Genomic DNA, 20,245 nt, shown 5'->3' with positions numbered 1-20,245 from the left:
CCCTGGGGGCAGTTTCCCCCGGGGGCAGTTTCCCTGGGGGCAGTTCCCCCCGGGGCAGTTCCCCTGGGCTGGTCCCTGGTGCAGACGGGATTGCTGCTGGGCAGGGGGAGGTACCCGGGGCACAGATGCTCCAGTCCTGCCCTGCTCTGCACTTCAAAATGTACAACTGCCCTCTCTCTGCTGGGTTTTGGTGGATACTGCCACAGCTTTTTTTGAACTGTTTTCAGAACACCGAGGGCAAGGGTTACGGCCATAGGAGAGAGAGTGGGGCTTCCAGCTTCCAGCAGGGCTTGGATCATCATTGCACAGGCTCTGGTGTGGAAATACAGTAAGCTCCAGTTTGCTGTGTTTTATCCTTTATTAATCTCATTTTAAAACCTTTTCCTAGATCTAGATGTCATGTGTTTGAATCCTGTGGTTCTTGGTAGTGGTTTTTTCCTTCTGTGGGCTCGATCCTCTGCCTGAGTCCTGTTGTTTCTGCAGTGACTGACTGATTTAGAATCATAGAATCACAGAATGGCCTGGGCTGGAAGAGACCTTAAAGTTCCTTGACTTCCAACCCTCTGCCATGGGCAGGGACACCTTCCACTAGCCCAGGTTGCTCCAAGCCCTGTCCAAGCTTGGACACGTGGACACTTCCAGGGCTGGGGCAGCCACAGCTTCTCTGGGCAACCTGTGCTGGGACCTCACCACCCTCACAGGGGAGAATTTCTTCCTAATACCTAATCTAAACCTACTCTGTCAGCTTGAAGCCATTCCCCTTGTCCTGTCTGTCTCCATTTGAGCTGTGCTGAGTTGAATTATTTTATTTACTGTGGACTGTGAGTATAAAAATGTTTTATTTCAGCACCTTGTCAAGCTACAGTTTCAACTACAGACCAGATCTTGCCTGATGTGGTTCATCTTCCAGGTACTGATGGCATGGATGGCACTGGGAGCAGACTTTGAAACAGTGACTAGAGAGCTGCTGCTTTCTAACAAGTTTGGTGTTTGTTGAGCTGATGATCCAAGGTGTCCTTCCTGTGGCACTCACTGATTGCTGTACTGGAAGGCAGAGGCAGTGGTGTCTCAGTGTCAGTGTGAAGCATTTTACTCCTTCTAGGAGAGAGACCAACCTGAGGAAATATCCCTAAGGCAGCACAATTAGCAGGCCAGTGGGCTGCCCTGTGGGCTCCCTGCTCTCCTTGCTGGTACAGCTTTTAGACAGTGTGTAGAGCTGGTTTGGTTTTTTCCCTGCTCCTGCAATTTGGAGGCTTTCTAGTACAGCCTGCCAAGATGTTGCTGATTTATGCCACATTCATAGTGGTTTTCTAATGTGGACTGATATCCACTTGGAGCACAAAGGAAATAGGAGTTTGCTGATGTCTATTTAATTAGAATGGTTTCTGGTTACTTTGGTTGAGGCTTGAAATGAACAGTAATGCATATATTTCTGTGGATCTTTAAATACAGTGTTCTGTAAGCCCTTCCCTTCCTTCCTTGTTCTTTACTGTCCCCTACACTACCAGCAAATAATGTCAACAAGAGTGATAATGAGGCAGGTTTCTGATCTACATAAATATATGTGAATCAGAGCTTGCAGAAATATCTGTAGATTTAATATGGTTGCCATGTTTTCTCCAGCAGGGACATCAGGATCTCAAGATAAAGGTGGGAAAAATGGGGCAAACCAACCTTTTAATTGCAGAGAACTTAGTAAAGACAGAACATCCTAAATATAATGCAGGGAGAAGGAGCTGAGCTGTTTTCATATGTACTGAGAGGAAATGCCCCTTCTAAAGAACCTTCCACCAAGGCCCAAGGGTGCTGTAGTTCTTCCTCCAGGGAAAGTGAAGATGGAAGGGGATGGAAAAAAGCTGGAGGAAGATCTGGGCAGGGAGAACAATGGGAGGCATCTGCTTGTCTTTGGATAAACTGTTGCCTGTTGGGATAAAAATCCAAGGGGTTATAATTGTGTAGAAGTTCACCATGGCATTCTCTGAACCTTTTGATTATCATGGCCAAGGCACAACTTCCAGAGTCTCCAGTTACAGGAGCATTATTCCAGTGGGAAAAGGGAGCTGTGTGACTGTGGCTTTCCAGACACAAGCTACAGGATTTATTTCCCATTTTGCAGCATCCTTTTTTGCTACCAGCTTTGGGCTTGGAGAGAAATGCCTTGTGCCTGTCATTACCTTCTTGGTGATAATTTTAGGGAATATTGCCAAGTTAAATGATTTTTACCAAGAGACATCAAGTTCTTTCCCTTTCTTCCATCCTCTGGACAACACAGCACGTGTGATACAAAAGGGACCACAATATGGTAATGAGAAGGGGCAAACTGCCTTTGTTGGTATCAAAAATAAATAAAAATAAATGGTAATGCCCAAAAAGGTTGATGCAAAAATTGGTGCTGTATATTAACGTGGATATGCAAGTGAAAATATTAAATATAAGTATACTTGTCATTCTCTGTCCTTGCAAAAGGACCATGGTCCATGTATTAGGCAGATGCAGAATATAAATGTTACAAGGGGGGGAGGAAGTCTGATACCCTTTCCACAGACTTACAGAAAGAGATCCTTTAGCTTTTTGAGGGAAAGTATAAACACTTAGGTGGAAATTTGGGGTTGAATGAAACAACATCCACAGTATGCCATCAAAAATAATTGGAGAAATTTGCTCATAATCTTGGTTAGTATTTTACGTGTTAATAATTTCCTTTTTTCATTTTTTTTTCAGGCCTGTACAAGGTCTCATGTAGGAGTGTGTCATAGGGTCAGACACCACAAGTAATGCATAGTGGGTGGCCAGTCCTTCTTGTTATTTTTCTTGGTTTCCTGGCATGGTTTAAGCCCAGGTTGAGACTCCCCAGTACTTCAAACTTGCTGATTTTGCTGCAGCAGGGTCTTTCTTTAAAGAGACATTGTCTGTTAGATTTAGGCTCAGCTTTTAGACTGATTCAAGAACAAGATTTTACATGCTAATGTGTGCAGGAAGCTTATAAATGCAGTTCCAGGTCTGCAAGCACTTAGATGTGTTTTATTTCACATAGGAAACTAATCTCAGGCATGTGTTTCTGCTCTTGGGGGGATGTAACAGGAGTCCCATTTCATGTGCCTTTAGATTTTAGTAGATAATTTATTAAAGAAATGACCACTTATGTTTACTTTCGAAAAGTGAAATGATGCAATTAAAATACCAGGAGCTAAAGAAAATGGTCCTGTTACTGTATTTAATAAGCCTTGCTAATGCTGTTTGAATCGGAGTCAGTGTGAACTTCATGTCCTCAGTGGTCTGTCAAACTGACTCTTTTCCTTCCTAGGAAATGCAGAAATAAATTTTTTGGAGTCTCCCATTGTGAGACTTCATTAGAACTTAATTTGCATCAGAGGCTAATTTGATGCGTGCTCTGATGGTTTCTTCCAAACTCCCTTCTACTTCATCTGTGGCTCCACATTCCTGATAGTGTGGTGGGGATTCACTGGCCTTTGAGTCAAATGCTCCTGTTCAGTCAGAACACGGTGTTGATACTCTGCCTAGATGTTTATCTTGCAAGAACAGAGAGGTTGTCCAGTCAGTGCACGGAATGTTCTGGTAATATTAGAGTTGGCACTTCTGGAGGGAAAGAAAAAAAAAAAATTAAGAGTCCGACTTTGTTTTGGAGGTGGAGGAGATGAGGAGTGGGAGCAGAAACTTATTAAACACAACATTCCTGGTATTCCACAGATGGTAAAAGTGGGTTACTAGTCTGCACTGCAGCAAGTGCAGGAAGATCAAGGCGGAAATCACATCGGTAGCTAGACGTTCATTTTATTTACAGAAATAAAATCCTGAGCGCTGCTTTAATAACGTTAAATGACAGAGCCCATATATGTATTGGACATTCAATTTGAGTAGTCTAGACAGACTGTTTTCCAAGGAAAATACATTTTCATCAGTATTTGTGGTATGATTCATGGTGGTGAAGAGGCAAATAACTCTTTTTATGACTGGAAGTTGCTTTAACTTGCAGCCACAAGGAAACAAGTCAATGACCGGATGGTAGTGGTGGAAACTCGCATTTTGTAGTAATAGAGGTCTACACCTTCTGCTGAGCTGGAGGTTTTATTTTCCCAGGGGTGGCAGTGTACCACAGAGCATTCTGCCATTGTTTACAAACAACCAGAGGTGCTCTGGAGGGCACTTGGCAGAGTGGGATGTGCTCCAGGTCCTTGTAAGCCTCAGTGCCTGCCCAGTGCAGAGGGGGCACTGCAGCTCTGCCCTTCCTGCATGTTAGTGCTTAGCAGAGCATTAAATGACAGGTTTGCAGGCCTGATGTTGCAGTCTGACCAGCGATGCTGTGCAGCTTTGGTTGGGTTTGTTTTATATCTCTATTTGTTTTATAATTGCAGTGGAGGCCGAGGATCACAGCCATCACTGTGCTGTCTGCCTCAAATAAAAAGAATGGAAATCTCTTAGGCCTGTTTTAAGCCTCTACAGCTGCTGTCAAGGTTTTCCAAGGTGATCCGTGAGCAAGTTCAAGGGCTGCTGTTCCAGCCATGTGGAGCAGAAGGAAACAGTGTATTGTATTTCAGAATCCTAATGCTTAAAGTCTTTGTTCTAAGAACTTCAGGGATTAAGTTTTCATCTTATACAAAATCGGATTCTGCAAATGACACTGTGTGAAGTGATGTCTTTGTGAGGAGAAGGACACAGGTCAGGCCTGTGGAGATTCATGGAGCGGGTCCAGCAGAGGCTGGAGATGATTCAGGGACTGGAGCATCTCTGGGAGCAGCAAAGGCTGAGGGAGCTGGGGCTGTTCAGCCTCCAGAGCAGAGCCTGAGAGGGGCCCTCCCCAGGGTGTGTCAGGGGCTGCAGGGAGGGGGCAGAGGATGGACCAGGCTCTGCTGGGGGGGCCCAGCAATGGCACAGCAGGAACGGGCAGGAACTGATGCCCAGGAAGCTCCACCTGGACAGGAGGAAGAAAGAACTTGTTTGCTGGGCAGTGACCCAGCACTGAACAGAGACCTGAGAGGGTGTGGAGTCTCCTCACTGGAGATATTCCAGAACCCTCTGGACACAATCTTGTGCCATGTGCTCTGGGCTGGCTGTGCTGGAGCAGTGAGGTGGGACCAGATGAGCCACTGTGGTCCCTTCCAGCCTGACCCATCCTGGGATTGTGTCCTTCCGACCGTATAGTATTATTGTTAAATGATACAATTGCAATCTAATAATTGAGAAGCATGCACTAGAACCTGTTTCAGTTGCTATGTTGTCATAAGGGACTGCAGGGAACAGGGGGAGCTGTGATGCTGAAGGTACTGACATGCTGGAGTGCATTTAAACCATCCTCCTGCAGGGCCTCTGAGGATCAGCTGCCTCACCTTTTGCATGGGTGGCCTGGAGTGACTCTAAAGATCAGTTTACATGTAGACAAGCATTTAGGTACCAAAATTCATTAGCTAAAGAGTCAGTGTTTCCACTTGTACCCCTTGCCCTGGTGTATAAAGAGATTGTTTCTGCAGAACCTAGAGAAGTGTCCATAACCCAGGGCAGGCTGGTTGAGAAGGCAAGGTGCATTCTGTGTGTTTGCATCTGCCAAAGAACACCCTTCTTTTGCAGCAGCTATTGAAGTCTCACTGAGGGCGAAAATCTCTTCAGCTCTAGGGTCCATCTGCATATCAGAAGTTACATCTTAGTACATGTAATTTCCCAGTGGTTGACCATCAGGTTAAAAATAGTCCTGGTGACCACACACAGAGCAACATTTTTTCAGTTAAAATTTAGCTGTGCTGATAGCTATAGAATTGTTTAAGTTGGTGTTTGATAATTGCTTTTAACTTCATAGAGATGTGTGCATTTTCATGGGAAAAGTGAAATAGTCTTGCCCCTTTTTTTTTCTTTTTCTTTTTTTTCCTTTTTCCTCCCCTTTTCAGAAAGCACATTGACCAGATGGAAAAATGGAAGGCTGTCTTCATCAGCTTCTAGATTTTCTTGCTTTTGCTCTAAGGGCATGGAAAGGCCATGGGAGGAAATGGCCTTAAGTTGTGCCAGGGGACGTTTAGATTTGATATCAGGGAAAACTTCTTCGTAGAAAAGGTTGTCAAGCATTGGAAAGGGCTCCCAGAGAAGCAGTGGAGTCACCATCCTTGGAAGTGTTCAGAAAACATGTAGGTGTGGCACTTGAGGACATGATGTAGTAGTGAAACATGTTGGTGCTGGGTTGATGGTTGGACTTGATGATCTTAAAGGTCTTTTCCAAGCTTAACAATTCCAGGATTCTGTGATTTTATGGCGATGAACTTTTTGCAGAGGAGAAAAGCTGTGTCTGAATGGTAACTTTAAAAGATCTGTGGTGTTTTTTCCCTAGTCTTGTAGTAGTTTTTGGACAGACTTATCTCTAATGACCAAAGTGTAATTCATAGCTGGAAAAGGTCAAGCAAATTCCAGGGAAAGATTGGGTATAATCAGCCAACCTCTTGTATCCTTGGGAGGCCTTTCTCCTCACAGCGTAGGTAAGGAATTCCCCAAGGGAAGCAATACCCTGTTCCAAGGATTTGCTGCCTTTTTGTTGTTTTTTTTTTCCCATAAGGTGTCCTCTGGTGTGCCTGTGCTTGTCCCTCAGCAAACTCCTGAGTCAGCAGGGTGGGAAGCAGATGGGCAGGAAAAGCGGAAGCGCAGGGATGAGCAGGAGATAATGGAACACTGCAGATGTGCAGGGAGAGAAGGGGCATCATCACAACTAGAGGGGAATAGGATTCAAAATGCATTATGGAGAAGACATACATACTTTGGGCTTAAACATATATATATATATATATATATGGAAGGACAACTTACTATTCCCTAAGCCCCAGTGACCTCATTTTTGACTTACTTTCTTGTTGTTCCCAAGGGAACATATGCCCAGACTTCTGTAGGAAATCTGGCTGCCAGCTGGCACAACATCCTTCCAAGAGACCTAATTTTAGATTTACAGAACCTGGCAATATCAGCCACCTCCATCTGTAATAAGCTGATATTTGTAATAGCTCTTAAACTGAATTTGAACATTTAATTTGAGGTTTCTTTGCCAGCCTGTTAACAAGGGCCAGACTATTGAGAGCTGTCAATAGGGCTAGCAAAAGTGGTTTAATTTTGTGAGGTCTGTGGGTTCATGCTTTTCTTTTTTTGTGAATTTACACCTTTTGGCTGCTCTAGGATATTAAATTGTGTGATGAAATACCATCTTCCCATATTTAAATCTGTATTGAGAGGAGGCTAGAATAAATCCTTTGTAGTAAGAGCAGAAATCTACCATATTAAATTCAGTGTTAAAATTGGAGGCAAAGTAACTTGGAGTGCTGGCTTTGATTTTTCTGGGATAGAAATTAGCAAGTATTGAGCACATCATCATATTCTTTAATGATTTGACCAGCTAAGCATAATGTGATGTGAGTAGCAAGGAACTGTCAATTACTTCTTGTCATCACTAGTTGCCAGTGTTTAATAACCAAACAAGTCCTGTGTATAATTCTAAAATATTTTGTAAAATTATTTGCATTGGAAGAGAAAATGCAGATATTTATGTACAGTAGCAGTGAAATACTGCACCTGAAGCTTTGTGGAGATGGTTCTGCACTGTGTGTCTGTAATGCTGAAATGTCGTTTACATGAAATGTGTTAGTGTTGTTTTGAATTCCTGTTAATATTATTTTCTGGGTTTTTTTTCAGCTCTTCGTTGTAGTCTCCAGTTTCTTGGAAACATTGCAGCAGGAAATGGAGATTCCCAGAATAGCCTTTGGAAGTGTGCTTTCCCAGATCTCTTCTTGTAAGCATGGAGGCGGATTTTCTCCTGGTGTCATTTCTGTGGTTGTGTTCAAATCTCTTGCACATGATGGCTGTGCCCTTTGCACCATGAAACTCTGAAAAATAACTTTGGTGAGGAGGGGATGGTTGAGACCATATCCTGTAGATGTTTTTTGTTAGCCAACCGCAGGGGTCAGGGCCTTTCAAAACCTGCTTGTTCTATGCTAACCGTAAATTGATTTAATTTGGTGGAAACTGGAAGAAAACTCTATTTTGAATGACGAGCTTCAGCCATGAGCTGTATTTCAGATGTGTTTTCAAGCAGTTAAACTCATTTCCAAGAAGGCAGCGTTTTCTTTTTTCACCGCTGTGCAGACCTTTCAGTATTGCTGGATCACACAGAATCTACAAAGGCCCATTAATCTTTGCATCTTCCAATCATTTTGTCCCCTTCCTGAGCTCACCAGCATATCTTCCTGGAGGTTTCATGATGTTTGTGAAATGAAATATTAAATAAACTGTTCTGTGCAGACACATGGCAACGTAGTTGATGTGTTTGCCCAGACTTTTTGTAGTGAGCTGGCGACAAAGGCACTTCCATTCAACTTGAGAATTGTTCTGAGTGGGTTTTTGAAGCTGTTTGTCAGCACTGGGTGTAGAAAGATCTTATGAACAGAGAAGCAGTTTATTATTGTTTCCCCCAGTTTCTTGCTCTCCAGTTAGTTCTAATTTCGCGTGAATATTTTCAAATTTCCTGTTAAGTTTGACCTTCAGCTGGGACTTGGGGTGAATTCTGTCCCTCCTAGGCAGAGACCAACTCGTGGTTGTCTGTAAGAGCAGCTCGTTGCCACGGGCCTGTTTTTCCAGGCTCGTTTTAAGGTGCTGTTCCCTCCCTGTTTTCCCTGGCAGGACGTGCCTGACGCACAGCGACAGGAAGGTTGTTGCCTATTGCTGCATGGTCCTGTTCACCTGCCTGGACCCGGGGAAGGTGGGAGAGCTGCTGCACCCTGGGAACTTCGCTGTGGCTCTGCACGTCCTGAGAGTCTACAGGGAGCAGCTGGAGTCCGAGTGGTCGTATGTATCTTTAGAGTTGGCTTTTCCTGGTGTAAAATCTCTGGGTTAAAATGTCTCAGTGTGTGACACTGCTGGGTGGTAAATGCAGATCTGTTTAGCAATTAGCCACTTAGTACAGAGGAAATTTTCATGATAGTTTCAATGGCTGTTTTGATTGTTGCTAAAATAAGGCTACATTTTTGGTTGTGGATATATAACAGAATTTTCAAATCATGATCTGTTTTTCTTTTTTTTTTTAATGTAACAGGGTTCTAACTAATTTATATTTGTGTGCTGATCTGTGGAGGTTTTTTAAAGTTAGCACAGACAAGGAAGACTTGTATGAGTAATGCTTGGGAGTGCCACACAAAACCTGGGGGTTTTCTTTTCTTTGTTAACAGATCTGTTGTCTGGTGCAAGGTGCCATCATTTTTATACCAAAACGGAAGTTGGTTTGTTTGTGAATCTTTATTTTCACACTTTAAGGCACCTAATCAGTAGTTTTATTCTACTGAGCTTTTGTGGGTTTTTTTGCTAATGGCCATTCTTGTAAATATTGTTGTCAGTTATGCATTTGATGAATGTTCTGCCCTGCACAGCGAGGATACACATTCAGCTCATTATGTGATGTATTCCAAGGGGAAAAAATGGTTTGTATGTTTTTGTAGCATTCTTTTGAAGGTCATGTTTAAATTTAGAATTTAATTAGGAAGAATTGTGGGGGTTTTACTAGATATTTGGAAAATCTCTAAAGAGAGTTAAGATGATTGAATGAAAATCAAATGTCATTTAATAGTTTGCTTTTGTACTGAAAAAATGACTTTAATTTTGTTTGTGGCTGGCCTTTTTTTGTGATAAGGTCAATTTGCTTAGGACATAAATAGTTCTCAGAAAGCAAACTGTAAATTTCAGGGTCAGGTGACGAGACTTCTGTTGCAGAAGTGGCAAACTAAGTCTAGCTTTGTCATTTCCAATAACAGAAAGGTTAGTTTTCAGATAATTATCTTGATAATCCTTCATTTTCTTTATGTATTGATGGACTGAAATGTGTTTTGACTGAGATATGAAAGCTGTGGTGGTAAATTTATGTTTTGAAGGTAATTGCAGAATAAACGCAGCATGAAAATGAATGCTGAGGGATCCAGTTCCCTAATCTCTCCAGTCTTAAGTACATTCTGTGGATCTTGTGATGAAAATGTCTTACTTCCACTGTGGATGTTTGAGGTGGGTGGGAGACTCTCTTCAAGGTTGTTGTCTTCAAGTTAAAAAGGGGTAAACTTGTATACAAGATACAAGACCCTGATGAAGGAAAAGAGAGGAGTGGAAGGGGTAACCCTGGCCCTGCCATAAGGCAGTTGCAGAAAGTTTGCCCTCTGATTCCTGTCAGAATGCTCAGTTCCTCGTATGGGGAAAAGCACTGGAATTTCTTCCAGCCCTTAAGAAAATAATACATTTGGTTTTCTTTCCTAGTACTTTATTGGCTCGTAAAGTCTCAGAGCTCATTATCAGGTTTTCCAATTGAAAGAAAAAATGATGAGTTTGTAGTATGTTTCTTGGCAGTTTGTGCAGTCTGAATTATAAATGGAAATCTTTCAGGAATGTTGGCACTGTTTTCAAGTCAACACAGGTCAGGTGCATTCACAAGTGCAAAATCTAACCCAAAAAGTGCATTGCACCACTGTAATATCAAACACTGAGCAGGTGTTCCAACAGCATTGCCTTGAAAGGGAAAGAGAGAATTCCTTGCCCTAAAGGGGCTGATTTTCCTGAATCTTACTAGTTCTAGAGCCTTTTTGTGATTCATCTTATACCTGTTTGCCCCATTTTCTTCACCTTCATTTGTTCTTCTGATACTGCATGTGTTTTATCTCCCTTTCAGGGGCAGCTAATGATCTATTACTTCCAGCTTGCTCTGCTCATGATCAGTTCTGGGATTAGCATTCCCTCTAAAATGCTTCCTTGTACATGGGAAGTTTTTAAACTTCTTACTTCTGTTGTTTCCACTCTCTTGAGATCTTTTTTTTTTCCCTTTTCTTTTAGTGTTACTTAGTCCTGAGAAGCAGCAGATCTGTCTCTTCAATTGTGATCTTTTGGCTCTGTTTCCTCCACCACTCTCTTCATCTTACGTTTCTGTTCAAAGGGATGAGCAGGTTTTCCAAGGCCTTATGTGACAGTACTTCATTTTCTCTCTATCTTCCATTTTCCCAGTGTGTCTCTGATGATACGTGGATTTAATTCTGAGCTGTTGACATGCTGAGTTGAACACACAGAGTCACAGGATGGTTTGGGTTGGAAGGCACTGTGATGCTTATTCAGTCCCACCCCCTGCCATGGGCAGGGACACCTTCCCCTAGCCCAGGTTGCTCAGAGCCCTGTCCAGTCTGGCCTTGGACACTCCCAGGGATGGGGCAGCCACAGCTTCTCTGGGCAACCTGTGCCAGGGCCTCCCCACCCTCACAGGGGAGAATTTCTTCCTAATATCCAATCTAAACCTGTTCTCTGTCAGTGGGAAGCCATTCCCCTGGTCCTGTCACTGCAGTTCCTGATGAACAGTCCCTCTCCAGCTTCCCTGTAGGGTCCCTTCAGATCCTGGAAGGTGCTGTGAGGTCTCCACTCAACTTCTCCTCTCCAGGCTGAACAGTCTCAACTCTCCCAGCCTGTCTCCATAGGGGAGCTGCTCCAGTCCCCTTATCAACTCTGTGGCTTCCTCTGGACTTGCTCCAACAGTTAAATGTGTTAATGTTTAAGTATCTTAAACTCATAAGCAAACATCCTTACTCCAGAAGGTAATTCCCTTTTCCAGTGCTGCTTGCTTTCAGCAGCTGCTGCCTACAAAATGCTGTCAGGGAGTTGGACACAACCTTTCTTTAGGAAACAAAGCTGGAATACACTGTTCAGTAGCTGAAATGTATTCCCTACTCCCTTTGTTTCTGTGGGATTTCTACAAGACCTGGAGAGCCCTCTGTAACAAACTCCCTCCTTCCTCCCAAGGTGCAATGTGCTGAGAAGGTTTGCCAACCATTGCCCCTTTATTTGATTTTTTTTTCAGTAGAAGCTGTTTCTTAAATATGTAAAGAGCTATGCCTTAGGCTCTGGGAAATCATGGAGCCTTTAAAAGGTCTTTTTTTCTGTGTTTCCCCAGACATCCACTTCCACTCCTCTGGGGTTTGTGTTAATCAGCAGCAGCACAGTGTGTTGCACAGTTTAGAAGGTGCTGTATTTAGAACAGAAATCGTCATGTGAGATCTATTTTAGAATATTGGACCTGCAAACATATGTGTTTTGTAAAATAATTAGGAAAAAATGGTACCAAATTACATTATAATTTACCCTAACCAAGACCAATGTGTATTCTAAAAGCTGTTTATTTTAGAAATACTTTGGTCCCTCCATTAGAGATGAGAGTATACCTTGTGTCATCAGTTTTTCCAAGTGTGTGCATGGGGCAGTGTAGCTAATAAGGAAAGGAAAATCAGGTTGTATTTTTGATTCCTGAAGAGCAAGGAAGAAAAATCCTCCATTTTAAAGTAAGAGGCATAATGTGCCTTTTGGCTCCCAGAAGAGCGATATTAAGAGTGTGGTCAGCTGTTTGGCACGGGAAGGAAGATTTGTTTCTTCTGTTGGGCAGTTTAGGATGTCCCCCAGCCCCTCCTTCTCCTCTCCAGAAAGTAATTCCTTTTTTAATTCCAGGAAAGTCGGAGTTCTGTTGGAGGTTCCAAGTTCAACTGTGGTTTCAAATAGTACTGACAGTTGGGAAAAGTTTCCTTAATTCTAGAGATCTGAGCAGCTTCTACATTCTATTTGCAGTAGCAGTGAATTGGCACAGATCTCCTCAACCTTTCAAAGCCCAGCTTCACACATTTCATTATCTTGTCACCTCTTTCTTCTCGTGTGCATTGTGGAGAGAGGGGAGCAGGAAGTGCTTTTAACACAAAGTGCTGTTGGCTATTGCTCATCATCTTCCAGCTTTTTTCTTGGTAGCTCTTCAGAAAAAAATTGTTCCAACTTCACACATAAGTAAAAATAAATCTCTTTTCAGTGCTTTTCACAGGTAGGTATCAAATTGAGTGGGAGTGCCTTCTGTATCAGAGAACTACTGCACATAATCTGAACTTGGCCCTCTAGACCTGAGGGGTGACTCGGTGGATGGGCGCTGTGGTGGCCTGCGGACAGGGTGCTTCCATTCTGGAATGCCTCTGGAAGATGGAAGGATGTTCAGTGCTGTACTTGGAGCACAGCCCACAGGAGAGGAGGATTGGGACTTGGGGTTCAACCTTATTCTTCTCTTGAGTGAGAAGTGCTGGTGTTGGAGTGGGGTGAATGATTTCTTTACGGAGGTGTTATGACAACGCATATTCCATTTGTTAGTAAATAATTGTAATTGTTGGGTTTAAAATGTTTTTGACAGGGTTGTTTTCTTGGGCAAGTCTGAAATATCCTTCTGCTTCTAAAATATGTTCTGGTTCCAAACAATTCCTCATGAGGCACATTGCTTTTTAAGCATCTAAAAAGGCTGGTGATAACACTCTGAAAGGTTAGCTGTCTGAATTTTCTACCTTTTTTCTTCAAAATTTGGGTGATTTGTTACATTTGTCTGTTAAATTACAGTAAAAAGATAGCTACTTAGTTCTTACTAAATATTTTGGATAGTGGCATTATTGCAGGGTGATGAAAAATGCTTTTGGTTTTGAGATTGAAAGAGAAAGTTGCTGATCAAGTAGAGAATTGCCGTGTCTTGTTCTTGGTACTTTGAAAACATTTGTTGGGGTTTTCTTCCTCACTTTCTGAGACTGAGGAGCCTGTTCTCTAAACTTGCTAATGGGATCAAATCAACTTAATGTGGAGCATGACATTTGATGATGAAGCTGATTGCTTACACCCAGCCTGGATTGGAGCGAGCTTAGTGGGCATTTGGAATACACTGAGTGCAAATGCAGCTCATACCACGTTGTCTTGGCTGCTTCTCAACTTCAGTCTGGTACAATACAGCCCTTGTGCTGTTAGAAAGTCTTTGAACATCTCCTCCTGTATTTATCTACTAGGGAAGCACTGGATTTTTTTAGGATTTTAGCCAAACAATTTTTAAAAAGTCAAGAAAATTGGCAGATTTAACACTGTTCATTTGTTCCTGTGTTACGCTTGCATAACAGCTTTAATTTTCACCATTTCCTTCACTAAATTACAGTGGTCCTCAGTTTATCCCAGTGGTTCTGCTGTTGGCCCCCAAAGAGAGTTTCGATCTCCTCCCAAAGCCTTTTGTGTGCATCTGACATGCCATGTTCAGTCAGTAACCCAAAACTGAATGTCTTTATTTCAGAGCTGGGGATGGGCTTACTTTTCATCCTCTTTTCCCTTGCCCCAAAATGAAAAACAGGAGAGCTGAGGACTAAAGACACTGGATTGAGTTTGCTGCATCCTTGCTTAGCTACCTCCAAAATTTCTGGGCTTGGTAGAAAGAGCTGAAAGTGCTTTCCTCTGCTGATAGTTCTTCTGTTATCTCTTGGTGATGCTCTTGGAAAACGTGCTCATGCTCTATTCTTCGTGATGCAGTGGTGCAGGATGTGGATAAGGTAAAAGAGACATTTAAATACAGAAGCAGACACTTCATAGAATCCCAGAATGGTTTGGGTGGGAAGGGACCTTAAAGCTCATCTGCTTCCACCCCTCTGCCCTGGCAGGACACCTTCCTCTATCCCAGGTTGCTCCAAGCCCCATCCAACCTGGCCTTGGGCACTTCCAGGGCTGGGGCAGCCACAGCTTCTCTTTTCTAAGGTGTTACATCATGTCATGAAATCAGGAGGCTAAGAAGCAGAAACTTAAGTCTGAAATACTCCAAGCTCCTCAAGCAGTAGAGTTCTAGTGAATGTGAAAAACGTATGCAGAGCCAAGGAATGACTGAACTCCAGCCCCTCTACTTTGCAGTAGTGATCAGGGGTGTGCACCTGGGAGCATTAGGCCTTTTTCATGCTAATTATGGATAGCTTTTTAATTAAGAGGCAAATTTCAAGAAGGTTTCCTCAAAGTAATGTTAAACACGAAAATTAAAATTTTAATTCATAGTCCCTACTACAGGAAAAAAAATGGGGCTTCAGGCTGTGTCCTTGAAGGCACTTCCACTCTGCTGTATGGTCAGCTGGAATCTGTACACTGAGGCCAAGTTGTGTTCTGCACAGCGTGGAGTGTTGTGTTTTCTTTCACAGCTCCAGGCAAAGCCTGTGCTCCTGGTTAAATCTGAAAAATAAGGTCAGGTGTTACCACTGGGAAGGTTTCAGGTGGGTGGCTGTGAGTTGTTGGCTCAGGACTGTGGCAGTGTTCCCCTGGACTGCTCTGCTGGCGACTCGGCTCAGGTGAAACACATTTGTGCTCCTGATTTCGGGGGAGCCTTGGTTTGTCAAACTTGTGCTCAGAAACTCCTCAGCATGCCAGTTTTAACTTGATGATTCCCTATGCCTCTGCTGGGTTTTTTCCATTTGTAAATGTACAAATATCAGTAAAAAAAAAAGCACAGCACAAAATAGTTTTTTCTCCCTCCTCCTCTAAAAAATGTTGTTTACAGTAACTGAACCAGTGCTGCCTCATCCACAGGTACTGTTAGAAATGGAATAGCTGTTAATCTTTTGGACCTCTTGTTCTCCTATTTGCCCACTTGTGTAAAAAGTACTCTGTTGCAGCTGGAAGGCTCCTGTGTGATCTGGCTGTTAGCTGTGTAGTGAATTACTGACACGCAAAAGAAAGGCTGTCAGCAAAGGGAAAACTAGGGAGGAGCTGGAGGGAATATTGAAATCGCTTGGTTTGAATATTATTTTAGCTGTTCTTTCTCTGTGGCCTCATCAGCTCAGAGGATGCTCTGAGACTTGACCTGTCATCACTGTATATTTAGTAGCCAGACATGCTGCTTTAAAAATACATCATTTAGTTTGTGTGTACCTATGAGGAATAAATGACACCGTAGGTGCTCTTAGCAGTGTAATTTGAAGAGATAAATATTTTTACCTACTTTTTTTTTCCCCCATAATGCTGAGAGTACGAGTCTGGGTTGAAATTAAAGGCCTGTCACCTGCTATGGACTGCTGTGGGTGTAAATACTGGCACAAGGGCAGGCTGGCCACGCTTTCCAGAGGAATTATTAAGAAAGAATAGGCTGTTGTCAGTTTTGGATTTCTGTCTTTCAGCAAGCAGGACCAAAAGGATGTCACCCCTTCATCTGCAAGTAAAATTAACCAGCACTATTTGGAATAAATGTAGATGGTGCTTTTGTAGCACCAGTAACACTTTTTTCCTTTCTTCCTTCAGGTTGCTGATTGTTACAGACCATTTGCTGCCATGTCCCGAGCTGGTAAAAGCCCTCTACACCAAACTGAGCAATCAAGAAAGGTAACCCCAAAACCCAGTGTGGCTTTGAGTATTTAGCATTCCATATAGAGTATCCTGTTCACATGATTGAAAAACTGTGTGGTTTCAGAGTTGGCACAAAATCTCTAAATACATGTTTCTATGTCAGTAATGGTTTTAAATTGGTTGGTTAACATTACAGCTTAGCCACAACTGGCAGTGATTTATGTAGGGTTGCAGAATCCAGGTTGGCGCCATTACTTGGTAAAGAAATACTTCACACAAGAAAAAAAAGGGCAGGATTTCATGCCTGGCTCTTGATTTCAGAAGAGCACCACACCCTGCAGGGTTTTACAGCTCCGTTAGAAACATCCTCAGCTGTTCATACTTCTGTTGTAATGACAAGAAATTAAAAGGAGGTCTTTACTGAAGCTGGAAGTGTGTCCAGTACTGGTGAGCAGAACCTACAAACCTACATGTGCAGATGCCCATGATTACATAATCTTTTAATATTTCACTGTTCAGAAACTTCAGGGAACCTTCACCTTGAAGAAGCATAGCTGGTTTTCCTTCAACTGCTTGAGTAAATGTGTGCTGAATTAATGGGAAATGGCCATTGCTGTAGTGGGAAAATGCTCATTTACAATTGCTTTAATAGAGAATTGGGGAAGATAAAAAAATTGTTTTAAGGCAACGAACTCTGGGAAAACCCGTCCTAGAATTCTACAGCTCCTCCAGCTGCTTGAAGATGATGTTGTCTTGCTTGTGTGTTCACCATGGCTGCTTTGTTCCCCCCCTGCTCAGGGAAGCTGTAAGTTCCCCCTACATAGTTTTTGCAGGTGAGAGACAAAGCACTAAACAAAACAGTGCCTTAATGTGGTTTTTCCTGTGTGTTGTGGTGTTTCCAGTGTCATTACAAATGAGGGTGCAGGCACTGACTGGAGACTATAAGGAAACAAAAGGGGTGTCAGGCAAACAAAGAGTATGTGATGGGTTTGAGCCATAAATTAAATATCATTAATGTATAGGGATGGGATGGGAATGGTGAGGAGGGAAATACTGCCTCTCTCCATAATTCAGGATGACCAAATGGGAACAAGTATGAGCTGAACAAATATGTGCCTGGAGGTAGGGGCTCCTTAACCAGCTGGTGGGAAGGACTGTTTTAAGTGAATGAGCTGGATTTAATTCTTTTGGAGAATACCATGAAGGGCAGGTGGTTTGTATGTTTTTGTAATGCCCCTGAGGACAGGCAGGACTGGGTGAGGGTGCTGTTGTCCTTAAAGCAGGAAGTGTAATCAGTCTCCAGAGAGCTCTGGGCTGATTTTGTTTCGCACCCCGTGGTACAGACGGGGATTGGATCCCTCAGCTGAAGGGATTTTGGTGCAGGATCACGTGGATGATCCCAGGAGGTTGTGACAATGCCTGCTGGTTCTCTGCAGGGGCCTGTTGGAGAAGCTTTTGGCCACAGTATTGAGCCAGAAGAGTGGAGATTCTTGAATTTTTCAGCAGATTGGAGATGTCCCTGCACGTGTGTGCAGGTATTTGGCAGAAGTATTTAGAAAAAGCCTGTTTTGCTTTCATCCAAGTTAGCCTTGAGCACGGACAATGTAAGTTAATGCCTTGATTGCCTTAATTACACTGTAAAATCTTCAGGATGTGTACATCTGTGTTGTCCCTTTTAGGACGGGGTTTTTCTGTAATTAACAGCAAGAAAAATGCAGGGGAATAGCTTCAGGTGTTTCTAAGCTGCTCAGCTCCTTGCACCCCTGGGTTTGGTGTCTGTGCTGTGCCAGGGGGGTGTCCTGAGGGAAGGATGCAGCCAGGGATCCAGTTGCCTGCCAGGAAGTGGGCACTGCAGTCCCGTAAGTGGCTCCACTTCATGCTCGTGTTCAGTCTGTCCCTGGCAGTACCCACAGACACAGAGCAGCATTGAATTACAGCCACACACAAATTCACCATTTTGCATTTCATACAAGGCTTGCAAGTATCATTGGAAAGTGAAAGAAGTGGAAGCTTTGAGGAAGGACCTCATTTGTCTCGTGGAGCCATTGCTGTCAGGGAAGTGTTTCAGCAAAGAGGAGTCTAAGTTAGAGGAATAATGCCCCAAGTGTCTGGCACTCAGTGGCTGGCGGGCTTGATGCAAACATTGATGATAATAAAATCAATAGAATTTTACACTGCTAGTTTTAGGCTTAGTGAGACAGCACTGTATTTTGTAGTAATGAGCTTCCAGATTTAAAATTGCACTTGAATGCTGTGGTTTATTTGCAGGCTGTAGGAGACAGAAGTTTGTTTTACTGATGATTGCAGATACTTTATTGTAGCTGTTCTAAGTTCAGTTCATGCCAATTTAGTCAGCATCAAGAAGAACTGGTTTAAATTTGGCTAGAGGAAAGAAAGCAAGAGATTCACAGAAAGTGTTCCTCAGTGGTACCTAAGGAAAAGGAAAATGACAGGGCATGATTATTTCCAAAGAGAAGTATAATCATAAATAAAATATACAGAATTTTAGATACTGAACTGAGTGTTAGAAAAATTCAGTTGGTAATAACAATTGTCGTATTTGTTGTATTTAGCTCCAAGTATATACATATTTGTTGTATTTAGACAAACAAGTAGGAATAAACTCTTCATCTCTATGGCTAAAGAGTCCTGAGATCATTTAAAGGAAATGGGCAAATTGCATTGTGTGGGAGAACTAACTTGGAAAAATTAGGGTGAGTCTTGGAAGAAAACTGAGAGAAACAATAGAAGAAAGGAATGTGAGAGAACTTGCACCCGAACAAAGGGTGTTGCTCTCAGGAAACTGTTGGCTGAATGGCAAGACTTGCTTGAAATTCAGGGAAAGATGGGCATGTCCTGAATGACTGTGCCCGGAATGAAACTCAGGAAAACGGTTTGACTTGAATGCCTAAAGAGAACAGAAAACCTTCTAAAGAAATGTCATGCAGGTGGTGTTTTAACGTCACTCCTGTTTTTCTGGAAGGATTATGGTTGTGGAAAAAGGCACCCAATTATACTGCAAGAGGAAGAGCCATGCAAAACATTTCCCTGCTGGCGACCATTTAATCTGTTGAATAGTTTATGTGGTGACCCTCCAGCTTGTTCACAGAAGGATTGCTTGTCAGTTCTGAACGGGTATTATTTGGATTATTGGTGCAACAAGAGCTGACTAGAATCCTGCCAAGCAGGAGGTAGTGTTTTATTGGAATGACTCCTGTGTTCATCAAGTCTGTGAGCAGCCTGTGTTCTTGGCTGAGCACGTGCTGGGAAGGCCCTACACCTGGGGACAAGTGACCTGTCAAGCCCAGCCCTGTGTGGGGGGCGAAGGACACGTCCCTTGGGTTTTGTCTGGTGGGCCGGGTGGGAAAGCCTCAGTGGGTGAGGAGTGCTGGGGACCTGGGCTCTGTCAGCCTGGGGGTGTGGGCAGGGTGTGGTGCCCTGCTGGGACCTGCAAAGCAGGAGCAGGCAGAGCCTGGCAGAGGGGGCTCAGCCTCCTGTCCCAGAGGAGCCGGGAGCGCTGCTGTGCCGCCTTTGTGCTCCTGCAGAGGATGGGTTAGTGCAGCTGGATCAGTGACACCGAGGGCTGAGTTCAGCAAGGACTGAGGAGCTGTTACGTGATTAATAGGGGTGGGTTCTTGGAGGTTAATAAACCAGTGACCGAGCTTTTTCCACACAGAAAGACATTTCTCTTCCCCTCCTGACAACCTGCTTGGTAAATTTAAAAGAAAAAGCATTTGAACTATTCCACATGTTTAAATGTTGGTCCTTCCATCCAAATTGCAAATATTTCAGTGAAAGAAAACCCTGAGCCTGCTCCTGAATCTGTTCAATGAACAGTGCCCTTTCAGGCTGAGAGGGTGTTGGTGGGACTCAGGAGCCCAGGTGGAGCAGGGAGCTGTGGGGGGGCCTCTGCCACCTCCAAGTCCTGCTTCCACTAAATGCTTCCAGTTTGCCCTGACAGTGTGAAGGGGTATTGGAAATAAAGTGACATTGAAGCTGTTAAGAAAAATGACCCAAGTACATTTTATAGAGCAGCTTCATTATGTATCCTCTTGCTTGCTGGCTTGATATGCAGAGTGACTCTTACTGAGTATACAAGTAATGA

General features: G+C 43.3%; 1 protein-coding gene across 2 annotated transcripts in view; it reads left to right on the top strand.

Annotated features, from left to right (window-relative positions):
- The window catches only part of ATXN10 (ataxin 10), a 54,475-nt gene that overhangs the window by 13,185 nt on the left and 21,045 nt on the right, over positions 1–20,245 (top strand). The window contains exons 4-6 of one of the 2 annotated variants that reach the window (XM_027660880.1): positions 7,675–7,771; positions 8,659–8,823; positions 16,096–16,176. In XM_027660880.1, coding sequence (XP_027516681.1) covers positions 7,675–7,771; positions 8,659–8,823; positions 16,096–16,176 — 343 coding nt within the window. The remainder of the gene's footprint in view (positions 1–7,674; positions 7,772–8,658; positions 8,824–16,095; positions 16,177–20,245) is intronic. The other variant, XM_027660881.1, reaches the window with a different exon arrangement.

The sequence above is a fragment of the Corapipo altera genome, unplaced genomic scaffold (assembly GCF_003945725.1).
Source record: "Corapipo altera isolate COAL_440 unplaced genomic scaffold, ASM394572v1 239, whole genome shotgun sequence".
NCBI classification, from domain to species: domain Eukaryota; kingdom Metazoa; phylum Chordata; class Aves; order Passeriformes; family Pipridae; genus Corapipo; species Corapipo altera.
This window is presented reverse-complemented; position numbering and strand designations above follow the sequence as displayed.